Source organism: Panonychus citri, unplaced genomic scaffold, assembly GCF_014898815.1.
Source record: "Panonychus citri isolate SS breed McGregor unplaced genomic scaffold, ASM1489881v1 Contig00111, whole genome shotgun sequence".
NCBI lineage: Eukaryota > Metazoa > Arthropoda > Arachnida > Trombidiformes > Tetranychidae > Panonychus > Panonychus citri.
This window is the reverse complement of record NW_026515516.1, coordinates 163,034-191,009: the sequence shown is the minus strand read 5'-3', so window position 1 is coordinate 191,009 and position 27,976 is coordinate 163,034. Positions and strand designations below refer to the sequence as shown.

At 30.1% G+C, this 27,976-nt stretch overlaps 2 protein-coding genes across 5 annotated transcripts in view; both read left to right on the top strand.

The window, feature by feature from the left end:
* Positions 1 to 27,976, top strand: part of LOC128389827 (cell adhesion molecule DSCAML1-like) — a 38,566-nt gene that overhangs the window by 8,635 nt on the left and 1,955 nt on the right. For 2 of the 3 annotated variants that reach the window (XM_053349463.1, XM_053349462.1), the window contains exons 2-10: positions 15,227 to 15,364; positions 15,731 to 16,021; positions 17,172 to 17,488; positions 18,157 to 18,433; positions 22,451 to 22,750; positions 23,125 to 23,436; positions 23,496 to 23,591; positions 23,690 to 23,875; positions 27,488 to 27,973. In XM_053349463.1, coding sequence (XP_053205438.1) covers positions 15,227 to 15,364; positions 15,731 to 16,021; positions 17,172 to 17,488; positions 18,157 to 18,433; positions 22,451 to 22,750; positions 23,125 to 23,436; positions 23,496 to 23,591; positions 23,690 to 23,875; positions 27,488 to 27,973 — 2,403 coding nt within the window. The remainder of the gene's footprint in view (positions 1 to 15,226; positions 15,365 to 15,730; positions 16,022 to 17,171; positions 17,489 to 18,156; positions 18,434 to 22,450; positions 22,751 to 23,124; positions 23,437 to 23,495; positions 23,592 to 23,689; positions 23,876 to 27,487; positions 27,974 to 27,976) is intronic. The other variant, XM_053349464.1, reaches the window with a different exon arrangement.
* LOC128389828 (uncharacterized) lies at positions 1,444 to 3,740 on the top strand. 2 transcript variants are annotated; one of them, XM_053349466.1, is made up of 3 exons: positions 1,444 to 3,051; positions 3,135 to 3,290; positions 3,360 to 3,740. In XM_053349466.1, exons 1-3 carry the CDS (start codon positions 1,999 to 2,001, stop codon positions 3,423 to 3,425), a joined length of 1,275 nt encoding a protein of 424 aa, XP_053205441.1. In that variant the 5' UTR covers positions 1,444 to 1,998; the 3' UTR covers positions 3,426 to 3,740. The 2 variants fall into 2 exon arrangements, with proteins under 2 accessions (XP_053205441.1, XP_053205440.1); XM_053349465.1 differs by having other exon boundaries at positions 3,135 to 3,740.

The window sequence follows — 27,976 nt, the reverse complement described above, 5'->3', positions numbered from 1 at the left end:
AAAAATATCTATTTAAAAATTGTATCCAATGTATTTCCCCTTGAACTTTGCTGTTTGAATGAAGTTTTTTTTACATATAAATCAGGTTATCATGATAATTTCATGAGATATTTTAAAACTATTATAACTTTTGTAATGTTATATTTGATCTTGATTGAAATCTAATCAAATCACTTATTTGTAGATAACCATTTTGGTGATATTGTATTATTATCATCTTTAATTTCATCACAATAGTTATTTTTTTCTTGTTTTTCGGTGTCTCCAAGAGTAATCTGTCCCACCATGAACATTTGATTGTTTTCATGATGAGCAGAGTTGATCAACATGATGATTTCTGCATGATTATCATGAAAGTTGAATCAGGGATTCATGGATGAACAACTCATTCCAGTTTTGTTTCCGGGTAACCAGGAAATGCTAAGAAATAAATATCGGAAATGCAGAGAATGCAAATAAAGTTTTTGCTCCTCAGATATTTTTATATGTAATAATACAATCACCATGAATTCATGAGGAAAAAAAATCTGAGCAATAATATTCATATACAGAGAAAATGATGTTCATATTGATAATGATCATGATCATGAAGATTCTGATCTTGTCTTAGTGTCTTTTTACTTTCATCTCTCATCATGAAGATGACATTAAATTCACCAATCTCATATTGAATATGAAACAAGTGATAGATAAATATTAAGATGGAAAATTGTTTCTCCACAACATTTATATAAATATACACCACACACACACAGAATTCTGTAGTATTCATACTTACAGAATTTGTGATTGACAGGAGAAGGAGGAAAAAAATTCTGATGACAAGTTTTACTTGGAAAATTGGTTCACAGTTAGAGGTCTAGAACTTTTTGTACTTTGTTATTTGGGTGAAAAAAATTCACCTTATTTCTAGAATCCTATTATTCATGTTATTATTATCATGTTTGCATTTTTATCGTTATCACATTCATTTTATTTATTATCACCATTGATCCATCAAATTACTATTCCTCATCATTGAATTCTGATCATGTAATCATTTAAATTTTCCCCATTGATTATCATTAACCATTATCTTGATCATGTTGATCATTTTCATCTCGGTCAAAGTTAATTGATGAGATCAACTGACCAATCAATGAATAAATCATCATGGGAACAAACCATCTTAACCAATTTCTTGATAGTTTCAGACTAAAAAGATATTCAGATTAATGATAGTACAGTTTATACAATAATCTTATAATTAATCTTATCATTTATTTAATTGATTCATGTTTTGATTAACTTTCAATAAACGATTTCATTAAAAATTACAAATTTTAATGCTAATCTTGAGCTCCTTTTTATATTAAACTAAATAATTATTTATAATTCATTTATAATCTCATAATTGTTATGAAGAAAAACTTTGCTACAAGATGATTAACTATTAATAGATAATAATATGAATATCAGAACTATAATATTCATCAATGTTATCGAATCAAATTCATGAACTGAGTTTCTCTCATGCAAAATTCTAGATTTTTTTTTAAACGATAATCATTTGTCTTTGAAAACTTTTTCATAATAATAACTGTAAATTCATTGATCAGTTACTCTGAGTTGAAATTGGGTAACTATTACCAATTCAATTCTAATTAATGGCCTAATTGTTGATTATTTTTCGTCCATCAAAATATTAAATGTTTCTTTTGATGAATAATCTTAAATAAATTCGTGCTTAGATAATTATGATCGTTAAACTTATTGATTGAATGAGCTTAATTTAAGAATAACCTAAATTTTTGTATCTCAAACGTTAATTTGAATTGAGTATTGCAGTTTGTATGGTTCTGAACTAAATTACAATTCAAATGGACTACAAACCAAAATTTTAAAATTGATATAAAATTTGCGTGAAATTGAATTTAGTTGATTAATTTCAAGTCTTCAGATGGATGAATTCAATCAACTGATCTGCTCTCATCTCGATGAGATTAAATTTAAAAAGAAATGAAATTAATGTGTATTAATCAGCGATCGAGAAAACATCGAACCTTAATTGTTATAATAAGCAGAATAGAAATGGAATTGAAAAAGGTAAATCACAAAAATGGACAAAACAGTTATCCAAGTTTACGTCGTTATCTGAATAAACAAATGCTCGATATCAACTATCTAACTCGAGAAGAGCCAAATGTCCAGTGGCCTAAATGGTGGTTTTATGTGGCATTTTTCTTGTGCTTATTGAATGTCGCTAAATTGGCCTACCAGTTATTTCAAAGTAAAGTGACCAACATATCTTATTACATCGGTGATCTTACCTTAGTCGCTGGTTCATCACGAAAACCACTAACGTTACTTTACCTTAGTTGGTACGTTGGAACCTTGAATTGTTGCTGGATTTTATTACGATCTCATTTTCAACCTAAACTAAAGAAATGGATCAATTTCGGCGAACTTCTCGAACATTTGGACTCAACTATAATTCATCCTTACACTGGAATTCAAACTCGATACCATAGATTATTTTTTCGAGCGAATGATCTTTACTTTTACTCTGGTGGTGTTGGCGCTTTTTTCTTAACGATACCTTCGTTTTTCATTTATCCGAAGCAGTTTATTCATTACCTGGTTATTTGGTTGACCATTACAGTTTCACACTTCGTATTGATCTTTAGTTATGCCGCCAATTTTGGTGTTTTGTTTGCATTTCAAGCTTATTATTATGGGAAGCAAATGATTGACGAGAAAAACGGTCTTATCGATAATTTAGGCGCGAAAAAAGTCTGTATCAATCGCGAAATGATCACATTGATTATTAATTCATCGATTAAAACAAGTTTAGTTCGACTAATTGGATTCATTGAGGGCTATCGATTTTGGGCACTTCTCCTTGAAACGGTATTTTTGGCCACTTTTATCGCGCAATCTATTGTACTTTATATGGCCTTTTTCGTTGATATTCCAACATTTTTGAGAATCGCGTTGGTCATCTTGGCAATAACTAATTGGATCTGTGGTTTATCACTTCCATTTTTCTTTGGCTCATTTTCCAACCAATCGGTCAGTCAAACTTCAGTTTTGAAACATTTGCGTGTTCTTGTAATGGTCAGAAACTTTTTTTTTTTATTTCTTTTCGAATTTAGATTCAAAAATATTGTATGGAATTGCTAAAAGTTCTTTATAACAATACAAGCAATCAGGTGAAAATCAAGATAATTAATTATCTTGAACATGTCGAAGAGCGACAGTTTTTCGTCCTTTTTGGAGCTCTCAACTTTTCGATGTTTCATTTTCTGATGGTGAGAAGATTAAACCAACCAAATAAGACTGATAATCTAATGACCACTTATCGCATGATCATTTTACAGGTTCTTCTTGAAATGTCAGCGAATCTTTTGCTATTGATTGCTAATCTGAGAAGATCGTCCAACTAAAATTCTCATTAACTCAATCATGGAGCCGACGAATGTTAAATAATTTTATAATTAGTCTATTGATCATCGAAGAAAATACTTTACAGAATTGCTATTGAAACTTTTGATGTCTATTCTCACAGTGTGTTTGATGTTGTAAAGTTTACTGGTATCTTTATATTCACCACCATCGAAATCAACTCTAATCATCAATTCTTCAACTTAATCGTTCATCGGCTCACTATCACTTAGTTGAACTCCGAGCAATAAATCATAAATTGTCATAGTTATTATCCTTGATCATTGAATATTGTTTTCCAGTGAAAATAAATAGAAAAGTCAAGATACAAAATGAATATTTCATATTGTTTTCTTATCATGTTCATGACAAAATTCAAGGTGAGATAATAATGATATTCAGTAATATTTATTTACTTTGGAATTTTAAGAAAATTTCAATGCTCACTAAAGTGTCCAGGTTTTGATCGCTTCAAATTGTATACGAATTCGGAAGGCAAAAGTTCAGAATTTATATTGTTACGGAAACTTTGATCGGTACAAAAGTGGATTTTAACAAGGATTTAACCTTATACCACACCCACAGCCACCCACAAGACTATTAGTGTGACTTGCAACATCCTTTTAGCTTAAGAAGTGAATCATGAAGAGAATCATAAATTTTCAGGGTTAGCGAAAAATTTATCAATAGTTGACACCATTATCATCATCCATGGTGAGGAGGGGAAAAAATTCTGCTTCAGATTAGGTGATCATTAATCAAGATTTATGACCGATGGAGGAGGAGGATAAGGTGCAGGGGGTTAAGGATATAAAACACCAAAGAGCAGGATTGAATAGGATATTTAGGAAAAAGAGTATGAAAGATTATCATCACTTTAAAATTGAATTATTCATCTGATAGGAAATTCAATTCAATCTGATATTCATCTTTCCTTCATCACCATAATTTAAATGACATTAAAATGGAACAACAAACAATTCATAAAATCATAAATTCATCATGAAACCTTTACCTTAATCTCATTCCAATATAAAAGTTTATCGATTCATCAAGATGACCAACACCCTAATCCATAATCACTCATGAAATTTTCTCACCATGAACTTTAATGAAATAGTAACAGCTTTTTAAGTGATGAAGATAATTATTTATCATTTTATCATGTGAAGGTGTCTCTCTCTCTCTTCTCTCTCCTTTTTTGTTATTCTCTCATTATAAACAAAAATTGTCCATAATGAACTTGGACACTATCGAACTGACCATTCAAGTTCAAGTCAATATTATCAGCATTATTATATCAAAGTAATATCATTATTATACAATGAACAGAAGAAAAGGTTTATCAAGTAATTCTATTGCTTTTTTTCTTCTCTTCTCTTTTCTTTGCTTCCTTTTCCTTTTTTTCTTCTTCTTCCTCTTCTCATCATGATGATGATGATTTTCTCTTTCATTCTTTTGAAACTGTTAATGAGAAACTGATGCTCTGATAATTTGATCATCAAGGAAAAACAGTTTAACGTAACAATCAATATCATCAAGAGTAAAAGGGTAAGCATAAGGGACACATTTATCACTTCTTGTTTTCCACCCTCCAACTCCCACCACCAACATGGAGTTTTTCAAGATTGAGTCAGGGAAAAAGTGAGAAAACAATAACATAAACAATCAACAGCAACAACAACAACAACACCACCAGAGCTTGTGAACAATATCAACCACTATCCACCCATCAACACCACCATCACCTCTACAGTCTTAATAAATTGGTTTGTTGATCAATTTTCACCCATTCATTTTGAAGTGTAACATTTTATTCAGATGAAATTTCATTCGTCACTATTATTATTCAACCATTTCTATCGTGATGGTCAAAAGTGTTGTCCAGTTTTTTTTAGCTTCGAATTTGTTTTTTCCATCCTTCTATTTTTATCTCAAAACTTTTTGAATGAAAAGTAAATAGTAAATAGAAATCGATTGATTTGATTGTTAAGGATAAGTGATGATGTTGATAGTGAATCGATTAGTTACCTTAACAATCAGTTGATTGTTTATCTTTCGATTTTTGTTCTCGTCAATCATGAATAAATAACAATCAATGAAAATCTCAATTGTTTCAACAATAGTTAATCATTGATTATCAAGAGAATCAATTAGATTCAATTGTAAAGCTTATCTAACCATGATGATGATTAGTTAAATCATTTAATCAATTCAATTGAATTATCAGAGGTGATGATGTTGAAAGGTTTATTGTACACGGTGAGTCTGTAAAACCATACCAATCAAGGATATTAACAATGGGAACAACTTGTAACTAATATGATAAGTTAATCTAAAGTAGGATTAAGATTAACACTAATTGGTTTCAAGTAAAATTGAAGATTAAGATTAAAGGTCATGTAGATCTTACATTTGAGAGATTGACTCTTACAATGGAGATGAAGTATCAGTTTTTTTATCGCTTCCAATATGGCCCATAAATGGTCAATACGAGAAATGACCAATTCTCATTCAATGCTGGTACAAATACCATTGGATTGATAAGTTAATCAATTGCTTCCAGTTCAAAGGAATCAACTTGTCAACATTACAATTATTACCTAGGCGATTATATTTCCTTACGGATAAGTTGACAATTACAATGTATTGCAAGTTATTGGTAATTTGTTTAAATGTATTGATTTCACTTGAGCGATAATCATTTTTTTTTTCAACATTTCTGTTTCTCACTCTCAAATTGACCTAAAACTTTTGACTCTTGACCATTAGTTTACCAAGAAAAAGGAGGAAAACTTTATCCACCCTGTTAACACCATCAATCCTAATATTTTGTTTTTGTTTTCCACTTTTTGACAAAACTATTTGTTTGTATTGGTCACTACATTTTTTTGTTTCTGTCTCATGACAAATGACCACTAATAAAAAATGATAGTGGCTTCATTGGGAATAGTTTTTGCTCTCATTTTAGCCACAAAAAAAATTGAAGCCACAGTAAGTGTCGTGGTCATAAGGTGGGAAATGGTGAGACTGAGAGAGAGAGAGAGAGAGAGAGAGAGAGAGAGAGAGAGAAATCTCACTGGTGAGAAAGATGAATGGATAGTAGCTCAGGCTATTGGTGAATTACATGATAAAGATGATGATGATGATGATGGAGGAAGTAGGAAACTCTTTTGAAGAAAAGTTTGTTGTTATTGTAACAAATGATTGTTGAAAAATCGCTGACTTTGGAAAAGTAATTTTACCAACGCCACCTCTTTCCCATGATGATCATGGTGATGATAATGATGACCAGAACTTTTGTTTCCACAGTTTTTGAGTAAAAATTTCACGTTCCTTTAGGGACTTTAACAGGGAAAACGTAGCAGCTAAAATTTTACTCATGCAACTTTTAGTTTTACTTACTCTTTCACTCCCTGGACCATGATGCTACTGATGATGATGATGATAAGTTCTGATTCAGCAAACAAAACCAAGAGTCCAAGTTCAATGTTGCAAAAAGATATGATGATAAACCTTTTTGTTTCAAGTGATAACAACTTTTCAAAAACTAATCATGAATCTCAGGTGGATCAAAATTCAAGTTAACCAGTCATCATGTTCATCAACATGGTAAATCATCATTAGTATCTAATAACATGAGAAGAGCAAAAAAATTTACTTGAAAACTGAGGAAATTCTGATAAAAGTTAATACCTAAATTACTCAATGATTATTCATCTTTTCATGATGAAAACTGAAGTTAATTATTCTGATGCCATAGCTTAAAGAAGCAGCAAGAGAGAGAGAGAGAGAAATTCCAAGCTGAATATCATTTCGATTCTCCCATTTCTGGTGATAATAATATGGTTCGTAAATATCAGAATGATAAATGTTATCATGATAATGACTGAGAAAATGGGTAAAAGATGAGCAATGAGTGAGGTAAGCCAAGGAACTTTTCTGTTGATAGGAATTTCTCATGATAATCCTGAAGAGTATAAAGAGGAGTAAAAAAACTATTATTCTGATTTCTACCTTCAAGTTTAACCTTCCAACTTGCAGACTCATGATTATCATCCTTATCATCTGAATTTTCACCCAAACATCATTTTCAGTTGGAAAATAGAAAAAAAACCCAATGATATTTCAGTTCAACGAAATTCATTGAGAAAAAATTTCTTCTCTACATCATGCAATTTATTCATATTCTATCATGATAATCATCATCATCATCATGAGTAAAGATAAAACTTGTGAGTTTTTCTGTTTGAAAACTGAACTTTTTTTTAACCGATTCAATATAAACGGAAATGCTTTTGTTATCAAAATTGTCATTTACGAACTTATAATAAAATGCTCACAATCATTATTCATTTTTCATCGTTTATCATGATAATGATAAAGTCAACAGTTGGATAAATAGTAAACTCATATCATCATTATGTGAGTATAATCATCATTAGTTTAAAATATTCAGTTATGATCAACTATCAGCTATAATATTACAAAACTATTTCCATGAAAATCATCATGGTTTTCATTAAAATGTTTCTTGTGTCCAAATCTATCAATAGTTCAACACCTTTAAGCGCAAGATTCATGAAAATTACGATAAATAAACAAAAAAATATTCTCGAATGAACTTTTTGACCTTTAAGAAGAAAAAACTGCTCAGGGAAAGTTCCATATTAACTAATTTCTAAGATGAATTTCTTACCTGTTGATAAATAATCTCTCATGATCATCATGTCAAAATGATATTCATAACTTTTACAATGATCTGAATGCTATATGACGATGATCAATCAATTGAATTTAAGATCTATGAATGAATCTTGATTTTCTATTGAACTATCGATGATGAATTCATCTGGAATTCTTCAGGAATAAATCAAAATGTAGATATTCATCTTTAAGAATATATAAAGAAATACCAATGATGACCACGATAGAAAAGAGTGAAGTGTTCATGAGATTCAGTGTTCCATTCAGTTGATGATCATTATCATGTTTATCGAGCATAAATGATGAAGTTACCACTTTTTGATCCAATACCTCAAGACTTTCAATTCTGAGATTTGACACTTTGGCAATAAAATAGCTGAAGAAAGAGATGAAGAGAAAAAAATTTTCTCTCTCGATAATCACTAAATCATCTGATGATCATTGATTCCCCCTGAACACTAACATGATAATTTACTCAGAATTCACTAATCACCATGTGAACTCAGGGTAACTTTCATTGAGGTTACTTTTTTTCATCATCTTCCTCTCTTTTCATCCCAACCTATTGTGAAAGAAATGGTCAATAAGAGATGATGATATAATTGATGATCAACTTAATCATCATCAAATTAATGAATTAATCACTTGATTGATTGATTATCATTTACTATCGATAATAAAAGATAATAAAACAAACCCGATCAATAAAATAGTAACAATCAACTGGAAATATATTTTCACCATTTAAATGGGATTATGATTATTCAATAGAAAATAAAATCTAACCATTAATTAATCAATTAATTAGCCAAACATTTAATGAGTTAATGAATTATTAAATTGCTCTGATTTAAGTTTTAATTGGTTACCAAATCATGTATCATGTAACATGTTGATAATTAACTTTTAGTAAGAAAATAGTGTGATAGATTTACATACAATTAATTGTGAGTTAATTAGCCAACAGGGATTTAGGTGAGTTAATTTAATCAACATTAATCAAAAACAATGGGATATTATTTAGTTACAGGGATTAAGGTTAATTGTATAAGAAAAAAAAGTTAACGGTAAACAATTAACAACCAAAGTAAATTGTGTTGAGCTTTTGATTGTTGATTAAACTGGTTGATTAAATTTTAATTAATCCACAAAGGTAAAAGATAATCAATTTGCTAATCTAACGGGATAAACAATTTAATCTCTAATTGTTATCGATGTTTTTTTCTGACTTTTGGATTAGCTTTTCAAGTTTAAATCTATTGGGTTAAATTTATCGATAATCTTGATTAACTTGATTCTTTGTATTATTATTTTTATTTGATTGTTTCAGCTAATTTACTGGAAGGTCAAACAATTTAATAATCCTAATGTTAATCTATTTAATTGTGATTAGATTTTGTTGATTGTTTATCTACTTAAGATACTACGTTATTATTTTGGTATTTGTGTTGTTACAATTTGGATTCAATTTTCACAATTAACTTCATTGGTCCTCATGATGAAAAACATGATGATGATAAACTAATCTAATCAAATGGATTAACTTTCAGTTAACTTAATTTAACTCGGAACATTTCCAATGATAATACTCAGAATTAGGATGTTGTTGTTGTTGGTTTTATCGTAATTATAATGAACTAAATTCATTTAGTTGAATTTTTTCCCCTGATGAATTGAGGAGGTTGATGAAGTTCATTAAATGAAATTTTCTATTAGATATTATTTTTGATAAATGAGATTAATATTCATTTCTAATACAAATTATCAGGCCAAGAAATGTGTATGATATACAATTGAGAGAGATCAGTAACTGATAGAAATTATCATGAACATGGTGAGATAATCATCATGTGGAAGATTAAGGAGGAGGAATAAGAGGTTGAAACTCACGCAAGAATCTGATAAGAAGTCAGATTCTGATCTACGCCCTTCATGAAAGTTCAGTTGAATTTTATCATCAGTTTTTGGTGAGAATCCATTAAGATTAAGATTCTAGTCTGTAACAGAGATTAAAGCTTTAAGTTCATCACTGAAAGTTCATTTACTCCATCAAAAGAACTTTTTTTCTCTCTTTTCTCTGTTCTCTTTTCTCAACATGACACACAGAGATAGAGATTAACGATCAAAGAGTTAAGAGATGATCTGAATTAAATGCTGAACCAATCAACTAATCACAAAATTCAATCTAAATTCAGTTTGTTTCCATTTCCTTAATTTAGTTTCAGTTTTTTCTGCAAACATTAACAATTCGAATCTCTCTCTCTCTCTCAAGATTGATTACTGTTGATGAATTAACATGATGATGATTTTAGGAAAACAGTTTGATTGTTTAAATGAAAACAATGATCAAGACTTTTATAAGAATCACAGAATTGGTTGTTACAAAGAAATCAATGGAAAAACAATGATAACAATTTAAATAATCAATCTGGAAATTATATTTTCTTGTATTTATGCTGAGTAATAAATTCATAATGATTTGCTAATTAGAGTCCATAAAGTTATACAAGACCTTTTTTATCCACTACGACTATTTCACTGAGTATCTCGATAGCTAAATGTCATATGAAGTCAAACATGACCAGAGGACTAAGTAATAGAATTGAAGAACTCAACCTTACGACATTCAAGGTCATTTTCAGAAGAACACATTGATAGATAATTTTAAGGTCAACCTTTGAAGAGCGCAAAAAGTTACGCATGCCTCTTTGCCTTGATGATATTCGATATCCTCTGGTCAAGTTTGACATTCATATGAATTTTAGCCGCAGTGAATCCAAAATGCTCTGTAAAATAATGATGATAAAATTTCATTATGAGTTAATGAGTTTTTGGCAAGTTAATTGGTTTCATTTAATGAACGTATTAAACATCATAGTGTTTATGTGTTTGTTTGTTTTTCCTGTAAACAATTTGAAACCGTTAATTTGAATCTCTTAATCATTTAATCACAATGATATGATTACATTGTTATCATCAACATCATTATCAAGTGTTAGATTGAAGTAACATGAGAAAAACAATGAAATCTCAAGATCTGAACTTTCTGCTTATCAAGGGAGGAGTAGAATCTTCATCATTGGAATCAGTTAGGAAAACAAAAAGTTCTGAGCGTAAATTTAGCTCAATAGGGAGAGAGAGAAAAAGAGGAAAAGATAAACAGAAAAGTTCTGAAGGGATGAAAGTTCAGACCAACTATCCTGTTCTCCCTCAGAATCTCATCAGTCTCTCAGTAAATTAATTTATCTTCTCGGTTAAATTGCTGTCAATGAGATGAACATTCTAGATGTTAAAGTAAAGTGAAAAGTTTAACTTCAATCAGTAAGATTAGATGAGGAAGATAAAGATTAAGATAAATCTAAATAAATGATTATCTTCATTATCATGATATCATCGCCATGATAATGATCATGAAACAACAGTAAATGAAAATTGAATCAAGTTAATTTTTTATTTACTTCATTTTTTTCCTAATCATTTGAAATAAAGTAACACAATTCATATGAATTTTATATCATTCATGTTGAAAGCTTATTATTATCATCATGAATAATTAACATTATGATTATTGAAGGGCAATGATGTTGATTAAATGTTTACTTACATTATATTTATGACTCAATTCATTGGCCCATGAAGATTATCATGATATTATTATTATCATTATGTTTCTCTTGATTATCATTATCATTATCCTCAACTATCATTGTTTTCAGAATTAAGATTCATTCTGGTGAAATGATTAATTATTAATATTATCCAATTCATGTTAATTTCTTTATCCAACATCTAATCTGTTTGGCTGTTGGTCATTTCCATGATATTCATGATCTCTGCCTTTCATTTGGGTCTTTTGAAATTCTCAATGAAATTTTGGGTGAACTTTTCTCTCTTTTCATAGTCTTGATATTTTCTCAGTTCGATTTGGAAATTTATTGGATTTTTTTCTCTCTTATTGGCTTCCATTATTGTTCTAAGCTCTTTCATCTTCTCATCATTTAGCCACAAAAGTTCAGTGATATGATTATATTGAACTTACATGATGATGATACGATTATTATCATGAAAGTTCAACGTATGAGGACATGAGTTAGAGATGGAAAATGACAGAGGACGAAAAGATATTATATTCGATAGATCGAACAATTTGAGGAACAAGAAGATAAAATTTTCGACCCAATTTCATAAAATCAGATGATCTTGATGATGTTCAGAAATCATAATTTTTATTTTCTTTCCCTTTTCACCTTGAATTCAAGAATTGGAAGATAATTTAATTCGGTTCTCCAACTTTTATCTCAAAGAGATCTCGAAATCTTATCCCATGAAGTGTAGAGCCCATGACATCATGAGCATCATGTAGATTAAGGTTATGGTCCTAATAAAAACTATTTAGAGATAATCGATAAAAAATCGAAAAGACTTTCACCAGATAGATAGTTCTTATAACATTCTAACTATTGAGTTTATTGATATCATTATGATTATGATCATTTTAATTCATTGATACACATTGACGATTACATGGAGATGATTATTGAAAGGATATATTGATTGACAATGTTACCAAATTGAATCTCGATAAAACAAAAAATGAATAGCAAATGAGATAGAGAATGAGACGAAATTCAGTTAAAAATAACATGATTATAATTTTCTGATGACACGAAGGTGAAGGTGTGGTTATCCTGAGTATCTAATGATGATGAGGTGGGAGGTAGAAAAAAGAAGTCATTTCAAGACAAATCATTTATGGACATGAAGAAAGAAAGAGAGAGAGAGAGAGATGTTGTTCCTGAACATTCAAAAGTAAAAAACTTCTATTGAATTCAATACACTTAACACACCCAAAGTTCATAAGATAGATTTTGTTTTCTCAAAATATTATACGAGAGAGAGAGAAAAAAGTTTAATATCTTTGAGGAAGAAATTACTCTGAATCTTTCAGTAAGTTGTTCATTTTGCATCTTCATCATCATTGTAACTTCTGCTTCTCCCTCTCTCTCTTTCTCTCTTTCTCTTTCACACACTATCTCTTCATCTTTCGCATCTTCATCTTCATCTTCCCTGTGTGTGTCATGACAAGTCTTCTGGTTGAAATGAAGGATCACTCAACACCCATTTAAAATGAATATTTTATTGTGAAACATGAAGTTTATCCTTCCTTAACTAAGCTGCTCTTGACAATACAATCAATCTCAGTATCTTCCTTTTATCATCTTCATCATTTTCATCATCATCTTCATCTTGTTCAGTGGCAAAAAAAGAAAAAAAATTCAAATAAACTTCTCTTATTCATTCTCTTGATTTTCTCTCTCTTTCTCCCCTGTAAAATAATAACTTCATCTTTTTCCCACTCCCACTTCTTCAATCATCTGTTCTGTTTAAAATTTACCTCTTTTTATCATCTTCCTTAATCTTCCTCATGCAACATCTTATCTTTATCATCTTCATAATCATCCTTCATCTTTCCAATTGCCTCTCTCTCTCTCTCTCTCTCTCTCTCTCTCTCTCTCTCTCTCTCTCTCACTCACTCACTAACTCTCTTTCTCATGTAATAACTCACCAAATTGCTAAAGTTTCAGTTTCCTTATCGTTCAATAATATTGATTAACTTTATTAAATCATTTGAATTTATAAAACAGAAGAAGCCAAAAAATGATTTATAAAAGTTCAATAAGTTGATTGTTTAATTTGAAGCAATTAACTTGATTCTGTTTTCATTTGTCAACCGAATCTTACACATTTATATTACCTTGAATAGAGAGCTAAGTTAAGCATAAAACATCATGAATTCATGATGATCTCTCTCAAATGATGATTTATGTATCTGAATCTTGGAAAAGCAAAGAATTTTTTTTCAGATGACTCTGAGCTTTTCATCCTCGTAATCATGATCATTATGAAATATTATCATGTTATGATGGATACTTTCGAGTTTCTCAGGATGAATTTTTTTTTTCATTCTTTTAACTTTGAATTATTCATTTGTTATACTCATCGTCATGTCTTCAAATTGACCATCATCATATAACCATTTAAGTATTAATCAGATGGTTAATGAAGCTTTCAATGAATGTTTGTTTGAAAGTGTAAAGAGTTAGCTTTACGTGGTGTGAATTGTAAAAGCCACCGGTGGAAATAAATTTTCACCTCCAATTGGGTTTCAAGTCAACAGGGAATCAGAGTTATTTTTTCATAACACATGATAACTCATCATGTAAACGCTCAGGGTATTAATGATGATGAGAGCAAATTGTTTCAATATTTACCTTTACTTTTGAACAAATATCAACACCTAATGATCATCACCATAATCATCATCATCATCATGGTAATCACCATGAAAGATGAAGTTCATTTCAATGTAACACAAAAAAAAGATATGATGAAATCACCTATTTCATTATTCATCAGATGAACTTATTTAAACATATTGATACAAACAAGGTGATTTTGATGATGATTTTGGTTAATGGTCAATCAACCTTGTGAAATCTAAACATCAGATAATATTGAACTGAGAAAAGGTATAGAAAAGCAAAAGTTCAGATCCTTTCTGGATAAAACTCAGGATACATATTAGTTGGAAAAGAAGTTTAAATTTACAAAAGTTCTACACCTGAACTTTTCTCAGTGTGTTAAATAAGATGTTGGAAAAGGTAACATCACCATGATGTTGATTCAAGTTGATGACAAATCCTGTTGCTGAAAACAATTGAATCAATTTCTTAGATTTTTTTTACATGAAATTTCAATTTCATGGGAACAGATTTCCACCATGTAAAGAAATGAAATCCAGATTCTAAAAGATAATGATAATATTGATTTTATTATTCATGCAAACATGATACAAATATTGCAATTTTATCCAAAAACTGGTGAGTGAGTTTTGATTATAATGGTTATCATGATGGAAGAAGAGATTACAAAAAGAAAGGAAGAAAGTGAAAGGGAGAGAGAGAAAAAGTTCTGAATTCGAAGGAAGATAATTCAAATTCTATCAAAAAAGTTGTGTCGATTTTTTCAATTCCAACATTTTCGAATTGATTTCTCCATATTAATTGATTGGTTTTCCATCTTTTCTTACACTCAGATGATAATGGTCAACATTCATTTTCTCCCAACACAAGTCCACTCATAATCTTACCAAGTAAACAATGTGATCAAGGTAATACTGACCAATGTACCGTCCACTATGATATACAAAATGAAGCACCAATTTCAACTCTAAGTAAGTTGTACAAAGGAATCAGAATAATTCAGGATGTTTATTATTATTGATGGAGAAAAGAACAAAAAAAAATGAAGAAGAAGAATAAATGAGAAAACAAAAAAGTTCTGATAATCATGTTAATAGTGTGTTCGAGGAAATTGTGTATCATTTGCATCGTTCATTGAGATTACATTATGATTCTTGGATAAAGTCAATTTCCGTTTCCTTTTAGACTCTCATTTCCTTCATTTTCTTGTTTGATGTTCCTGTTTTCTGTTTATTATCATTATCATTGTGACATTTCCTCTCTCTCTTCACCATCACTTGACCAATGGCTATTTACCTTTTTGTAACAAATGATGATAAATATTAATTGTATTCCAGGTCCTCCAGTTATTGATCCATTCAATTTTTCCCGTTACCTTGAAGAGGGATCCAGATCTAAGATACTTTGTACCGTTATCAAAGGTGATCCACCCTTTACAATTAGATGGTACAAAGATGGTAAACCTTTACTTGACTCTAGTGAAGATGGGGTGTCCACTATTTCATTGGACGATTACTCAGTGGCCTTAGTTTTTTCCCGGGTAAAACTCAATAATCGTGGTAACTATACCTGCCTAGTGTCCAATGGAGTTGCATCAACCAATCACACTGCTCCTGCTTTGGTCAGAGGTAAGGTCATCAAGCTAATTATCGAACCTTTTAACTGACCATTACTTTAATATCTAAACTTTATCCTCATTTTAACCTTTAATTAACTATCAGGGAGACAGAAAATTCATCAAAACATTTCAACATTAATCATTTTCGATAATCGTAAACTTTCAATATAATACTTCAACACTTTTTCGTTCGAGATTTAAACAATTAGTTTACCTTAATTAATGATCAGAGTTTAACTTTATCTCAACTCGACAGGAATGTAATTAAACTTATGGTTGGAAAAGGTAAAAAGTTGTTCGGGAAGTTCATGAGAGATTGAAATTTTGTCCAACTCGATTCTGATTATCATTGTTATCGAGTGAATTTAGATAAAATAATATTAATAATTTAACGTTTTAAGAGCCTTAAAAGGTTGTTAATTGTGATCACAATCAAGATAATTATCAAGAAGATGAGTATCACTTTAATTGACCAATTTATCTTGTAGACTTTTGTAATCTGTAACAAGAATAAAAATTTACTCCCATTATCATGAAAAGTTACATGAAATTCAGGGAAGAAAATAAAACTTAAGATGATTACTATTATTTCATCTGAAACAATTGCAGTTAAAAAACATTAAATTTGTCTTATCATCACAATAATAACAGTAAATTATTTGAGAGACTCATCAAGTTGAACAATTAACAAGTTAATCTACTAGAACTCTTTGCCTGAATAGTTACGATTATGGAGAAAAGTAAAATTAAGAGATTGTAACAATTAACTTTTCCTCATTCACACCCACCGGTGATAATCAAGGAGAGATGAGAAAAAAAAGTTCTGTGGAAAAGGAAACTTTGGTAGAGAAGAAAAAAAAAAGTTCGAGACAATAGTTAAATGAATAGAAAAGGCAATATCCGGTTGGGTTAAAATTCGAGCAGCGAAAATGTTACTTGAAATATTTTCTTTCGATTATTTTGATTCCGGTTCAGTTTCTTTTCTCCCATTAGAACTTTTCTTCCTCTTCATCTTGGTCACTAACTAATCACTCGACTTTCGTCTCAAATCTTGACCATTTGTAACATTTTACGATTCAAACTTTTTACTTGTTCTCTGTTCTCTGGTCATTTCCTTCATCTCTCTTTTTTTTCTGTTACTTTGTTTTTCTTTCTTATAGCACGACCAAGATGGACACTGGAACCAATGAACTCGGTTGGTGTAACCGGAAGAGATATATTTATCCACTGTCAAGCTGATGGTTTTCCTGATCCTGTTATCCAATGGAAACGTGCCTCTGGTGATAATCTTTCAAGTCCATTCCAGTTAATCCAGTTTGATGGACGATTCCGTCAATGGCCTAACAATACACTTGAAATTAAATCAACCGATAAATCGGATGCAGGATATTATATGTGTTCAGCTGAAAATGGAATTGGAAACGGAATCAGTACAATAATCGAGATTCAAATCAGATCACCAGCTCATTTTAAAGAGGTAAACAATTAAATTAAACACAACAATAAAAGCCAATCAATCATTGATCATCATCAAGTTACTTTTTGTAAAAAAAATTGAACAATAAATATTGATTAAGATGAGGATGCTAATGATATTTTAATATTTTCCTAAAAGTTGAACAGTGTTGGAGAAAATTTTGATTGTCAACAAAATTTACATTTTAAACTTAATCAGTTCATCAATCATGATTATTTTTCATTTAAATTGTTACTCTATTTTAATCAAGACACTCGTAGTAATCAAGTTAATTGTTGATGTTTATTAAGATTTGAAAGTGATTAACTTTTCTGGTTTGTTTTTCATTCAACCATTTTTTTTAAATTTTCTTTGGGTTTTTATAATGTTTGAAATTTCATGGCAGAATCATGAATGAGTTCATGATTGATTGACAGGGAGATCGGCTCAGAATTGATCAATGATTGAATGGGAAAATCATAGGAGAGACTACGAATGATAATAACTATGAATATTCAATTGATGAAGAGGAAAGAGAGATAAAGGTAAAACAATTGAACCGGAAGAGGAAATGATACAGAAAATGGAATCATTTCGATTGAGTTGGATTATCATAAATGAGAAGAAGTTGAAAAAAAAATGAAAGAACAAGAAGTAAAAATTATTCTTTTCGAATTTTTTTTCCGTAGGAATTCAAGGTGGAAACTGTTCGTAAGGGTGGACCGTTAGTCGTTCGTTGTGATGCCTTAGGGGATAAGCCGTTGACCATTGACTGGCGTAAAGATGGTCAAGTTTTTATACCAACATCAGATAAAAGGTATAAAACCAGTGAACATATGACAGATTATGGATTAATCTCTGAGATTAAGGTAGAAACAGCTGATCGCAGGGATTCAAGTCTATTTACCTGTACAGCAACCAATAGCTATGGTAGTGATAAGACAAATATCCAAGCAATAGTTCAAGGTAAGCTAATTATATCAGCTACAATTAACTTAATCATCAGTGATGAATAGACGGAAACAAATAATATAAAGAGAATCACAATTAACTCATTGATAATAATGATAATATGAACACTAATCTAAACTAATTACAAAACTAACTCTATGTGATTAACATGATAAGTGCTGAGTAATCAATCCTGATTTTCATCATCATGATAATCATACAATTGATTAAATTATCTGAAAGATATCATTAGTAATTTATATATATATATATATCATGGCGATTGTATCAATTAACTAATCAGCAAACTGATTATGATGATGATACATTTGATAATGACAATTACTGATGATTGAATTATACATTAAAAACAATTAATTAGCTTGTTATTAACTAAATTCAGTTATAGTTTAGACTAATTTGAAAATCGTAATGAACTTTTTTTTTACTCTTCTCCTTTATCATTATCATCCTATTCTGCAACTGCGATTCTAATACAATAATTAACAAACAATTAACTATCAACAACAGGATAATAATTTACTAATCACTTTGATATTATGAAGAGGATCTACTTTTAATTACAATTAACACAACAATTAGATGAGCACATGGTTTGGACAATCAGGATAACTCATTAGCTCATTAGATTTAATTCAGAGTTGATGAAAAATCATATAATATGAATAACGAAAAATGTTATTATCATGAAGGAAAGAATTTATTTTCGTTTTTTTTTGTTCGCTGTTTGTTTGCTTCGAATTTCAAAAATTTTTCGAATATGTAAATTATTCCATGAAAATTACCATGTATTCATGGTAATTTACACACCCCGAAGATTCAACAGATTGAGAAATGGAAAATCTCATGTTATTAGTATTCAGAATCACTGGTATCTCATTTATGATGCTTCTGAATAATTAGCATGATATTATCTTCATAAAAGGAGAAACAATTTTCATTTCTCTCTCTCTCTCTCTCTCTCTCTCTCTGAATTTTGATCTCAGAACTTTATGTTTATATATTAATACTTTGGGGTTGAAATTTTCATGATAATACTGAATAAATAATGATGGTTGACAATCAACAAGAAAACATTGTTCATAGTTAATGGTAATTGTTTCAATCATCATCAGGCTTGTGAAATAAAAAATCACTTATCCCAAACCCTTTGGGTGGAAGTTGAATTTTATTATTATCATGATTTAAGAAACTCTAACAGTAAATTGAATTAATAGTTTATCACAATATTGTTGGAAAGTTAATTGTAAACAATTTAATTTACAATCATCAATATTAAACACTCATTTTGAAACAATCTTTCATGGTTATTATTATCATTATCTTGCTGAATTTACCCTTAACTTTTTACTCTGAAAAATTATAACCACCATGAAACCAATTCAAATGTTCATGTGTCTATGGAAATGTGATTACTCAAAGTTATTGACTATTGTTATTTTATCAAGTAATTGGTGAATGTTTCATGGATTTGAAAGTTGAACAGATTAACGAGAAAATTTATTATTTAAAGTTATTCTTACCCCTGAAATTATGATCAGAACTTTTGAGATTATTCAGAATTATGAGAGAGAAAGAGAAACATTTGTGTACATAAATACACAAAGATATTAGGATAACATGAGGTTCAGAAATTTTCTATTGTATGATTAACGGATTCTGATAAGTTCCAGATATGATTCTGATTATTATTTACCATGATAATGTTCATGGTAATCAGGGATCGGGGGAGGAAAGAACGAGAATTATTAATATAATCAAAAATCAATGAGAGAATGTTACACTAACCCCTCTCTCTTTTTTTTGGTTATCTATTGTATTCTTGCTAATAGGCTGGGAGTATTTTCTCAGCGAGATTCATGAATATATCACATGGAAAACTATGATATGTTCAGAATTGATGGAATGATATTATATTTTTTTTCTTCAATCGCTTGAATTTCTAACTCATGTTACTAGGAAAATGGTTGCGGTGGAATGGGGAAAGTTCTGATTGATTAAGAGAAAAACAATAAGAAAATTGATACACAAGAAATTAGGACAAATTCTGAACGTATATTCATGATAAACATGAGTGGACAGTCTGAGATGACCACAGAGGAAGAAAATTTCATTTCCATGAAAGGTTTTTACATAACTATTAGATGATGATGGTGGTCACTCTCTCTCTCTCTCTCTCTCTCTGCTGGTCATTTCTTTTTTCTCGTTCAAGATTCCATCATATTCATTGGGTGGGATTCAAATTTCATCGAGTTTACCTCAGAATTTTGTTTTCAGATCTTTTCCAATATTTAATATCTTCTTATCATGAACTTTCGATATTAATAGAAAAAGATAAAGTAAACTTTATATCTGATTTTCTTATTGAATTTGGACATTCTATCTTCATGATAACTATCATTGATTGATTATCTTCTCAAGGAACTTTCAAAATAATTAGAAAATAATAAGATTCCGACCAAACTGAAATCTTACTGATCTTTGATAATGAAAGTTCAGTTTCCACTTCTCACTTGTTCAGTTTAAATTTCATGATAATTAAAAAGATATGAGTAAAAATCTGATGACAGATCCCACATTCAAGTTAATTAAAATGAATTAGATAAAATTTTGGTAGATCTTATAAATTGTAATCAGTTGCTTGAAGTTAATTCAGTTGTTAATTGAAAAGTTTTCATTCATATTTCAACCATTTACATGATTTTAAATTAGTATTCAGATTAACATGAGATGAAAAAATGAATAAAACTTTTCAATGAAATTGAATTTCTTGAGACGAGAAAGCAAAACTAAAAACTTTAATCTCCATTGATTAAGATGTAATAATGAGAAGGCACAAGAAAAATTTTCCAAATCAAAGGTTAATTGTTGTTCATTGATTCAAATATAAGCCGAACAGTTTATTTTAAAATTCAAGATTTTAATTGAATTTATCATGTACATCGAACCCATTTACTTAACATACATTTACATGATCACTCTAAGGATCAAGTTAAGGTTGTTTGAAGGTTGTAATAAACTCAATTGGCGTTGATTAGTTTAACACAAGAGGTTGAGAAAGAAAAAACAAACTTAGAAACAATTGAGTGACCATCCAAGCAAAATAATGGATCCTTAAGTGATCAGATGATGATGAAGATGTATCTTCATCATCATGAAGATGAGAACTAGTCAGAAATCAAGAAGAGGAGAGAGAGATATAAAGTTCTGTTTGATCTGATTCGAGATAATTGAAGGCAACCCAATCTGTCTTAAAGTGAAAACGTGGACGGAAATATAACTTTTCTCTCTGTAAATAAAAAAGGAAGAGAGAGAGAGAGAGAGAGAGAGAGAGAGTTCATCTTGATCGTTTTCAACTGATCGATTGGTAAGATTCATCAATTCCTTTTCCTCCTCTTTATCTTCATCCTTCACTCTCAATGTTTTCATTCTGATAAACATCAAAATAAAATCATCAATTGATTTCACCTCATCCAATTGACACTTAAACAAGCTTATCATCATCAATTGTTCATCACCATCACCATGATTATGCTCATTCACTTGATGATTATCATCGTCATTGAACATTTGACTATTAACTATCCCGAAATATATAACTTTTTTCATCTTTTCTGTTTCTAATCTTATTGAAACATCTCATTCTTATTATCAAAATGTTCATCATTTTGACATGATATTTACATGACATTTGACCTATTCAACCCTATGGATTCAGTCATCTCTTTTTTGCTTTCGTATATTATAATACAAGGTTTCTCATCATATTCATCATGACATGGAAAATCAACCCTGACATGATGATATTGAAACTTAGGTTATCGTTTTTCTTTGTTTTTTGCTCTTCATGAGTTTGAATGCTGAGCTCAATTCTCATCATGAACTGTTAAAAGAGCTTCGAATGGAGATTTTTTTCTCCTCTCTTTCCATGTAATGAGTTAAATGTCCCCATGAAAAAGTTCAAATGTCAATCGAAAGACATTTTTATGTTTTTTTTCTATTCTTATCCAGAGAAACCCGATTCTCCAAGTAAATCAGTGATAACAAAGGTTGACAGTCGAGACATATCATTATCATGGTCTCCTCCTTATGCCGGAAACAGTTTAATCCTTCATTATGTTATCGAGTACAAGGAAGTGACTGGAGATTGGAAAACTGACCGGAAACAACTCCGAGTACCTGGAACTGAAACCCGAGCCACAATAACCAACCTATGGCCTGGGACATCGTATCATCTCAGAATTTTAGCTGAAAATAGTCTTGGAACCTCAGAACCTGGTCCAGTTTTACATGCAATCACTGAACTAGAAGGTAAATATAATCTGGAAGTAAAAAAATGCACCAGAATAGATCAAAAAAGTTTTCTTCTTCATCTTCAATCTGGTTATCCTCATCGTCTCTTATTCAGTCGATCAATTATTTTCCTCATGGTTCATGATACAAACTCACCATGAACCTACTTCAGACTATTCAGTTAATCCAATGTGATGATGAAAAAACTCATTGATCAATTTCACAGTTTTTTCCAATGTCAATGAATATCAAATGGTTCAATGAATAAACAGATTAACATAGATTAGGATTAGATTGACAATCCATCAGATCTTTTACCTCATTAGTTTATTAATCTTTTGTTTTTTCATTTCAAATTTGATAAACTTGGTTTTCTCCATCTTTTACCTTAGTCCCGTCCGAATATCCTTCCGATGTTCGAGCTGAACCTTTTGGCTCAAAATCGATTAAAGTCAAATGGAGACCACCGAAATCGATGCGAAGTCGTAATCGTATCAAAGGTTATTACATCGGCTATAAACTTCCAACGATGGATAAAAATTTCATCTTCAAAACCCACGAAGTCGATGACCAAAGTGGACCTTATCAATTCACATTGAACAGTTTAACTCCATCGACTCGATATATTATCATAGTGAAAGCATTTAACCGCAAAGGTGCTGGACCAGCGAGTCCAGAAATTGCCGTTAAAACAAAAGATTTAGGTAATGATAAACTAATTTCAATCGATTGGATCAACTAATCACATTTTTCACTCATTTAGATTTGCCTCAAGCTCCTCGACTTGAAGTTTCCACCTCTGGACATAATACAATCTCAATAAAATGGGAGCTTAATGATCCAAATGCAAACATTTTAGGTAACAGATTAATCTTGATAAATTAAACAATTAGATTAAGTGAATCAAGAAGATTAAAATTTCTGTTGATTTTTATTTGTCGACTATTTTTTCTTAAGGTTATCGGGTTTATATCAAGGAAGAGGATTCATCTTGGATCGAGTACAGAGTTGATACCGAGTTTAATTCTCATACATTTAGTGACCTTTCCTGTGGTCGAAAATATGAGATCTACATTGCCGCTTACAATGAGGCCGGTAACGGATTACCATCTAATCCAGTTAAGGCTAAAACTCATGGCTCAGGTAAACATTAATTTCTGACCGTTTTTTTGGATTCAACTTGATCGTTGAGAAAAAAACTACTCAAGTTGATTATTATTCTGGTGGATCAGATTTCCTTTTTATCTCATGATTCAATTTCAAGAATCACAATAAATATCAATTCTGAATCATTGAATCAACGATTTTCTTTAGGATATTCAAAAGAAATCACGGAATTCAACTGAACTTTTCATTAGGTAGAAATGTCAAAAAAGAGACTAGGTTTCCAATTACATGATGAATCCATAAGTTTGATGTCTTCATACTGATTTCACTGTTGATAATATGATTTAATCATGAAATTCATGGAAATCAACCAATCGACAAGGTTAATATGGATTCAAGACTTTCTGAAATGGTTCAATATAACAAATCGGAAAACTAGAGTTACCATTTTAATATAATAATAACAATCAATTTCGATCAGTGATAATCATTAACAATGAGTTTATCTATCAATGAAGATTAATTGAACTCAGAATTATCATGAAACATCACAAATAAATGAAGACTGATGACCTGATTCTCATCATGGTGAACAATAATTCGGATTTAATCGTTTTATATTAAACTATCAAAGATTCTCTCTGAATGGAACAGGTAAAGTTCAGATTTCACTGAACTTTTCAAACATGAACCTCAGAACTTGAGGATAAAATTTATGAGTGAATGAAAAATATGGAATACGAAATTATCATGAAATCTTAAGGTTAATTTCGAGGCAAGTGTTTATTAACAAGGTAGAATTTTTTATTCTTCGAATTTAAAATTCACAATTAAATAAGGTGAACAACTGGTTCTTTTCATATTAATTATTTGAGGTGAAAAATTATTCTCATGGGGATGAATAAGATTCATGTTCCAATCGTTAGTGAATTTCCATAAATTTCAATAAATCTCTCATTGTGTTCAGTTTTTAATCAGTTCCAATTGTTGCTTGTTATCATGATCATCCAGATAATATTATTATTACAATAGTAACTTTATAATGTGATGAGTATTAATTTTCATTCAGGTTGAGTAAAAAAAACTCTAATGAACTTTTATTCTGATTGTTACAGAATTTACCAGTTTCAGACTATTAAAGTTCATTATTTTTTCTTCATGGTGAATTGTTGGTATACAAACATAAATTTGTGTGGATGAAATGAAGATTATCATGAAAATCATGATCATTAAATATTCAGCTAAGGATCTAGATGAAATTAGAAAAACAAAAACTCAAAATCTCATTAAACAATCAAAGTAAATCGAGATGATCAGATAATCAAGTGAAAAGTGTTTGATTTAAAGTATTAATATTAATTCAGTTGACTTTTAATCTTAATCATCAGAATTTCAGTTTTTCTTAAACTGATTTACTTTCAATACAATTTATTAGTATAAATCTGATGTTTACCATAACAATATGAGTATTGGAGATGATCAATTGATTTGATTATTATCATAATGGAAATAGATTCATTTGATACAAGGTAAATATCACAGGAAATTACAGTTCCAATCCATGATAAGATATTCATTTCCTTTTCAGTTATCAAATGTAACAGATTTTTCCTAACAGATTATTTAATCTTATCTCCCATATTTAATATCATTTCCCATAGACCAGATAAATATTCAGAAGAACACATATTTCATCATAATAATAGTTAAGATGATAAATTTTATCATAAATAGAATTGATCTGATAATCTGTTGGAAAATATAAAACAGTTGACAAGGAGATAATTAGTTCATTCTTTTACTCAGTTCATCAGATATTATTAATACAGGGCATTTCACCAAGTTTCCACCAAGTTTTTCTTACATAAATTGTTTTTCTTCACATATTTAGATCCCAGGCTCAAGTTATAAGTGTCATATTTAAATTTCATAGGCGTTTCGGTCGTTCTGTTCGGACAATTTTCCAAGGTCACTTGACGGTCAGAATAGATTTTGAGCTCAGCAATGGTGCTGTGAGTGGATCTGCAACTTTGGGACATGTTGAAGTTGCAGATGTAATACATTATTTCATCATTCGAAACTCATTTTTCATGACTGTATCCTTCAAATTTTCCGCAATTTTGTTAAATATTCTTGAAAATCTTAAAATAAATCAGCACTTTTCACACTCTAAATATGAAGTTTATCAGCCAAAAAGTTTCGTATTATACAAGACCTAAATTGTTTGTATATCATTTCATGGGAAAATGTTTCAATAAATAACATTGAACGAGGAAAATTGATGATCAATTTATCTATTGCCAGATAGATAATCAAAAGAATATTAAAACTCGTTAATTATCACTGATAAATTATCATTAAAGATCTAAGTAAATTGTAATTGGTAATCACAATGAGCATCTAAACACTTAGATAATCAATTGATTCCAGGAATAGTTATAAACATCATAACAGTTAACAACTAATACCTTTCAATAATTCAAAGTTATCCTCTCGTAGGAATAATATAATAACAATAACTAGATGTTATGATTATCTCACAGCAACAATCAACTTGACATCTAATATTAGTTATAATTACAATCGATACAATTGTGTTAGATAAATCACTTCTAAGGTTTTCATTATCAGATTAATTATCAGAATGACCTTATCAAAGGTTATTTTGATAGTTATATTTTCAAGTTTCTCATTTCCATTTGAATTGAACTGGAGAAAAATGAAATATGATGAATATGAATCTGATCTTTCATGATAATAATTTGCTTGCATCACCTTTATCTCCTCTCACTCTGAATACTACAACTATTACTACTGAATAATATCATTAATAGTCTTTCCGGTCAATGATTATTACATTTTCCTTTTGGTCATTTTTCAGCTTCATAATAATAGTAATCTTCATGGTAATGTAATAACCTCGAGCTATTGGAAATATTAAATTTGCTGATTTTTGCATTTCCACCATGAAAATGTTCAACATTGGGCTTGACCTTATCGACTCTCATTTCGACATTTTAATGTTGAAAGACTTTCCTTTTCTCATTACAATACTTTACAAATACCTCAGGCAATCAGCAATCTAATCTTGAAATGATTGATCTGGTTGCTCATATAATATTTGAAAATTACCATGAAAACAAATAAACAATAAAAAGTAATCAGAATTCAACTAACCATGGCTATTTTTAGGTGATATTTATCTGAGTTTTTCTTATGCATGTAACGAATCAGAAATAACTATTACCCTGATTATATAAAAGTAAATTCTAGTTATTGTTGATCAGATGAGGAAGATAAAAAAATTCCGAATGGTTTCAAATACTCTCTCGTCTCATGAACGAAATTAATACATTCTGATGACCAATGAATTGGTCAATCAGATAGAGAGGTACATTAAAACGATTGATCAGTTTATTATTATTAGAATCTGAATAAGAATCGTGATAATAGTTTCAATATTCTGGTTCAAATGTTTATCATGATTTCAATAAGAGAATCAGAATCCAGCTTGAATATTATTCAATTCTTTTTTTGGTGAATTTCAATTTCCATTCAATTTCAAAACTTTTTTCAAATTGAACTTTTCATCTCTTTTTTTTTGTCACCATGATGGTCATCTGAATGGTCATTGTGTCTCATCAATAGTTCCCAGAGCTCCATCCATTGCATCATTTATCCGAACCAACGGAACCGTAACCACCCTGTTACTTAAAGAATGGGAAAGTGGTGGTTGTCCCATCAAAGAATTTAAAATTCAGTACAAAATGGACAAGAGTAGTAGTCTTCGTGGTGGTGGTACCGGGGAAAACGATTGGAAACAATTGAGTCAACCAATTTCCGGTGAGATCAAATCCCTTCCGTTGAGAGATTTAATTCCCGATACTGGTTATCGTATACGAGTCATAGCTCGAAGCGATTCAGGTACAACACAAGCGGAATACAATTTTGCCACCTCAAATCGTGACTTTAGCGGATCGTCATTCGCCTCTGAACCTGGTTGGTCAATAAGTGACCATGATGTTGCCTGGATAAATATTATTCTGTTTCCGATTATCGCCGTTTCCGTTATTATTGGTTGTATTGTTATACTTGTCTTTGGTTTGAGGAAAAAACCAATACCAAGAAAACCTGGTA

What these genes read in the sequence shown, in the direction of transcription:
- LOC128389828 (XM_053349465.1), top strand. Translation starts at nt 1,999, where the DNA reads ATGAAATTAATGTGTATTAATCAGCGATCGAGAAAACATCGAACCTTA. An exon ending in GCTCATTTTCCAACCAATCG is followed by an intron (nt 3,052 to 3,134) that starts GTCAGTCAAACT and finishes TTTCGAATTTAG; the next exon opens with ATTCAAAAATATTGTATGGA.